The 5589-nt window shown below is 41.6% G+C and overlaps 1 protein-coding gene across 1 annotated transcript in view; it reads right to left on the bottom strand.

The window, feature by feature from the left end:
- LOC118416233 (neurogenic locus Notch protein-like) overlaps positions 1-3207 on the bottom strand; it is an 8243-nt gene extending 5036 nt beyond the window's left edge. Inside the window, exons 1-8 of the mRNA XM_035821318.1 lie at positions 3203-3207; positions 2397-2521; positions 2148-2285; positions 1424-1561; positions 1129-1272; positions 784-921; positions 489-632; positions 77-220 (exon numbers count right to left, since the gene is read on the bottom strand). Of these exons, the coding sequence (XP_035677211.1) occupies positions 77-220; positions 489-632; positions 784-921; positions 1129-1272; positions 1424-1561; positions 2148-2285; positions 2397-2521; positions 3203-3207 (976 nt within the window). The remainder of the gene's footprint in view (positions 1-76; positions 221-488; positions 633-783; positions 922-1128; positions 1273-1423; positions 1562-2147; positions 2286-2396; positions 2522-3202) is intronic.
- Between the last annotated feature and the right edge of the window lie 2382 nt (positions 3208-5589).

The following is a 5589-nucleotide window of genomic DNA, read 5'->3' as shown; positions in this document are numbered from 1 at the left end:
AAAAGAAAAAAACCGAGAGAAGAGGGAGAAACAGTGAGATGCGGTTTAGTGCTTTGAGAAAACGTCATCCCAGTACCTGAACATCCGGTTCCGTTGACGCGCCCGTCTCCTGTATACCCAACGTTACAGGTACAGTTGGCGTCAAGTGCAGGGGCGGGGTTATCTGTACAGGTGGCCTGGGCGTGGCACGGGTTGGACGAGTTCGAGCAGGCGTTGATGTCTGGACGAGGAAGAAGAAGTATAGAATAATCACTGCAATACCCAAGCAAACCACTAGGGGGGGCCAAAATCTAATCATTCCCAGTTTTGACACAACCATTCAAAACATCACATGCTGTACAACAAATATGACCTTCATGGAGAAAGTAATGACATCATGATCTTAAGAAAGCTGGCATTTAACCACCCAAGCGAATACTTTCTAAACACTGCTGTTAGGTTAATGGTAATTCCAATGAACTGGCTCTGTATAAACGTCATTCCAGTGCCTGAACATCCGGTTCCGTTAGCGCGCCCGTCTCCTGTATATCCAACGGTACAGGTACAGTTGGCACCAAGTGCAGGGGCGGGGTTATCTGTACAGGTGGCCTGGGCGTGGCACGGGTTGGACGAGTTCGAGCATGTATTGATGTCTGGAAACGGCAAGATCAAATCACAATCAATCACTGTTAACTTAAGAAATGTGGCATTCAGCTACCCTAGTCACTAGTGGCATGGATTATAAACTTCGTTATGTGTATTCTAGATGCGGTTTAGCGCTTTAAGAAAACGCCATCCATGTACCTATACATCCGGTTCCGTTAGCGCGCCCGTCTCCTGTATATCCAACGGTACAGGTACAGTTGGCGTCAAGTGCAGGGGCGGGGTTATCTGTACAGGTGGCCTGGGCGTGGCACGGGTTGGACGAGCAGCCGTTGATGTCTGGAAACAGCAAGATCAAATCACTACAACTAATATCATAATAAACCTGGAACAAAAAGTTCAGAAAATTCAACTTTGGTCGATTATATTTCCGTTGTTTCTTTTTTTTTTATTTCAATGTATCGTTAGAATGCTTGTGTGATGTTCATTTGATATCCAACTCGTTATAATTGCAATAATGGATCTGAGAAAACGTCATCCTTGTACCTGAACATCCGGTTCCGTTGACGCGACCATCTCCTGTATACCCAACGGTACAGGTACAGTTGGCACCAAGTGCAGGGGCGGGGTTATCTGTACAGGTGGCCTGGGCGTGGCACGGGTTGGGCGAGTTCGAGCATGTATTGATGTCTGGAAACGGCAAGATCAAATCACAATCAATCACTGTTAACTTAAGAAATGTGGCATTCAGCTACCCTAGTCACTAGTGGCATGGATTATAAACTTCGTTATGTGTATTCTAGATGCGGTTTAGCGCTTTGAGAAAACGCCATCCATGTACCTATACATCCGGTTCCGTTAGCGCGCCCGTCTCCTGTATATCCAACGGTACAGGTACAGTTGGCTCCAAGTGCAGGGGCGGGGTTATCTGTACAGGTGGCCTGGGCGTGGCACGGGTTGGGCAGGCAAGCGTTGATGTCTGGCGTTGACAATGAAGAATAATGATCATTGATATCGTAATGGCAAAATAAAAGGAATCAGCCTCATGTTTATATCTATTTCTACAGGTATTTGTTTCTTTTCCATTAAGACCGGGCTATTAATTCACATATCCACTTAGTATTTGGTAACATGTCATCAATATCGTTTAGGCCACACCGACTTAATTTTGTGGATGACATCCACTGGAGACCCCAAAACTTATGCACGTGAATGAAAAAAAAGAAAAATCCAGAAAAAATAAAAAGTGCTGCAAAACCACAGGACTAAACATCTAGACCATTCTTTCCCAGGCTTGGTTATCTTATGTTCACCCACAATAAGACAGTAAGAGACAATCGTCGTCATGTTCATATTGCCATTCTTGTTTAAAGAGAGAACATGGGCGCAGTGGCCCCATGGCCTCAAAATGTGCTCCCCTACCCTGGAGAGCAGGTCCTCCGGTAAGCATTCGGGAAATTCTGATTGATATGGGGTGATATGTGGCCACAATGCTTTTCTTTAGAACATTCGAAAATCAATGCGCGCGTGGATCCATCCATAAAATTAAGGCAGTTTGGCCTTACCTGAACATCCGGTTCCGTTAGCGCGCCCGTCTCCTGTATACCCAACGGTACAGGTACAGTTGGCACCAAGTGCAGGGGCGGGGTTATCTGTACAGGTGGCCTGGGCGTGGCACGGGCTGGACGAGCAGGCGTTGATGTCTGGAAACGACAAGATCAAGTCATTACCAGTAACATCATAATCTTAAGAAAGATGACATTCATCTACCTAAACATATCAAATTGTTAAAGCAATGTGAGTATTTATCTGACCTTGGGCACACAATGCGTATCCATTATTGAAGTTATTCCCAGTGGTGCAATAGCAGCTCGATCCAGTGATACCCGAGCAGCCAGCTCTATTAACACCACAGGCCGACCCAGACCCACGGGTCTGACTGTGTAAGTGATCGACCGTTTGATATGTGTGGTCAGCATTGTGTTTTCTTTTATCAAAAAGCTTGTAAGTTTTGCCGGACATTTCAAATGATGCCAAATATTGTAATACCTTACAAATATATTGGCACTCTCATTTTGTGACCCACTTACATAGTCTACTAGCCCTGATACGTATTCTTCTCACAAATATAAACGTATATGGTCATAACACAAAAGGGATACGAAATAGAAAAAAAAAACGTTTTTCACTGAGATATAAAACAATAAAACAGATATAGTCCAAAGGGGAATATGATAAATGAAAATCAAGTTTCCGTCCTTTCTTATACATCCATGTTGTGGGACTTTTGGTTGTTTTCCCAGTTTTAGTCGTTTCATTGTTTTTTTTTATTATTATAGAATTTACATAAGTATTAGCTTATCCCTAGTCATCTCTGAATACATATAGATAGAGCAAAAAGAATAAGCCAAAGTTTGTCAAGGAACAAACTGAATGACAAGGCAAGTAATGGTATTCATGGGTTTGAGGAGCTAAATTATTAGAAGTTACAAAAGAAACGCCGCAGGGGAAATTTTTTTGCCTTTATTTTGCCAGTTCGACCAAAAAGCAGGAGTCCCAAGAACCTACCCTCAAATCATCATATCGCGACATATACATACACTCTTATACTCGCTCTCACTCCATTTTTATAGCAGTCAATCCCAATGGAATTTCTTTTTTTTTTTAAACACTTTTTCGTCGTTGGAAATAAACTGTTTTTTGTAGAATTTTATCGTGCATTGCACATGATTTTTCATCCAAGAGGTTATTCGTGAATTCGTTTAGCAGTCTACACACAAAAAAAGAAAAACACATATCCTACCCACCACTCTAAGAAAGACTGATTGCAGCTGCAGTGTCCAGACCACTGCAGCAGCAGGACACAGCGGACTACTACTACTACTCTGTATATTTCTTCGCTGCCAGATCAGAAAGCGCAATTGGCCTGTACGATCAATGCCTTTCAACTTGTAGATGCCTCGTATACGTACAATTCAACGCCGATGGCATCGCTTTTAGATAGGTGGAAATTTTACAAACGCTTAAGCAGGATACAAAAGATGGAGAGACCACAAGTGTACAATACCCCAACAGGTCCAGAGGGAACTAACTTAACAAGCAACTGAATGAGACGGATTACAACCAACATCGCGCTGTCAATGATCTTCGAATTCGGTCGATTTGGCTGATCGCCAGAAGGTTGGCAAATCCCATAATCGCTAGAGTAGAGAGTATTTCTCGTCTGAAAATCTACCGTCACGTTTTTCGGGACTCCTTGGGTTTGATATATTTCTGCTGTGCACTAGTGAAGCCGGAGTAACTTAGATTTCACGGCATAACAATACAGCTTTCCATCAACATACACAAATTTGAAATCATTAATATTGGCTTTCTTTTTCAGGCTTACGGGCGACGCCTTTTTCGAAGTCACGCTGACAGAAATAGGAAACATGCATACGGTATGTAGGCACGGTGTTCAAAACGAATGCAAAGTTGTAATTGGGACCATTTCACACGCACTTTGTGCAATCTGTTGACCAGTGTCTAAAAAAAGAAAGATTGTGCGCTTTTTTTTGTCTGTTCGTCATCTTAACGTTGTCATACATTTTAAAAAGAATATCATACAACATACCGTCTTAGTTGTCGATCCTAAAAACTTGGGATCTAGCCGTGACCAACTAGTTGAGAAAGTCCCAAACGTTACGTGATGTGTTGTCTTCCCACGTCTGGGCTCGGACTGAACGACTGGGATGAATCCAGAATTGATAGAACTGGTTCGACCAGAAGAAAGAATTTTCCTTAAGGGCCCTGGACCAAATGAGGGCCCCCAACCGTCTTTCCTTGTTTATAAAAAAATCGATTCCATAGTTTCTTGAAAAAATTTCGTGTAGTTTAACCTAATGACAAAATTTATCACATTAAAATATGTAAAATACCAAGTTATTTCATATTTGTTTCAACTTTTGAACATATGGACGCATGGGTAGCGTGTACATACATGTACATGTGCGTTTGTAAACAAACCTCCCCAAAAGTGAGGTTTGCAACTGATCTCCAAGCAGATATTAGGATGTATGACCCCAAAGAGGAGGCAACCCGTTAAAATTGCCATGCTATTGGAGTACAAATGTTGGAAAAAACAAGCTGTAAAACAGAAAGTGAGGCGGATCCTTAGATTTGCTTTGAGATTGCCTTCCAATCCGTAATCAGTCACAAAAAAAAAAAGATTTGATCCATCCGTAAAGAGAAGGAAAACATTACTCGTTGTAGGGACGATCCTACAAGATTAATAAATAAATAAATGAATTGTTAGTTGATTAATTAGGTATCTAACCCTCACATTGAACTTGAACATTTTACATGCTTCTCCGGCCTAACCCCAAGCTAAATGTCGTACAGCCCCTGATAAATTGCAAGGGACTCCATGATAATCTTTTCACGTGACTTATATTTCTGACGATCTGAGTGTATTGATAGATTGACGTATTGATACTTTGATCTCGAAATCGCCAGTACCCGGTGTCAATTGTCAATTATGTACATTAGGAACGAATAAAAAGTCGAATCAGCATTGCTGCCTGTGAGGCCCTCTGTATTGCCTTGTTGCAAACTTTAATAAGATGGATAAAGCCATGTAGTTTGGCAATGTAAAACTAAAATAGTACAAATTTTTACTAATATTTTCAACATCTTATTGCAATTAAGCATACATAATGACTGCACACGTATATTGATAAGCTAAACATAGAAGAATTAATGTTACAATGTTTACTATTCTTTCATTAACTTTCAAAACTTTAATTTGTTAACAGAATGCAAAATACTGCCTGTTTTGAATGTAACCACTTAGATTTCGGTTTGAAATTTTTATGTCCTCGCGTGACCAGCGGCGGACAAGATAGCTAGGGCGGGCAGGGTTTTGCCATTGTCGGTCCAGCTAATCTCCAAGCAGATCCTTCGATGTCATAAGATAGTGCTAAACTGGCCAAGGAGTGTAGTCAGGCAAGAGGTGTACATTTACCCGGT

The sequence above is a fragment of the Branchiostoma floridae genome, chromosome 5, assembly GCF_000003815.2.
Source record: "Branchiostoma floridae strain S238N-H82 chromosome 5, Bfl_VNyyK, whole genome shotgun sequence".
Classification (NCBI taxonomy): Eukaryota; Metazoa; Chordata; class Leptocardii; order Amphioxiformes; family Branchiostomatidae; genus Branchiostoma; species Branchiostoma floridae.
The sequence above is the reverse complement of the archived record's forward strand: the minus strand, read 5'-3'. Positions and strand labels throughout refer to the sequence as shown.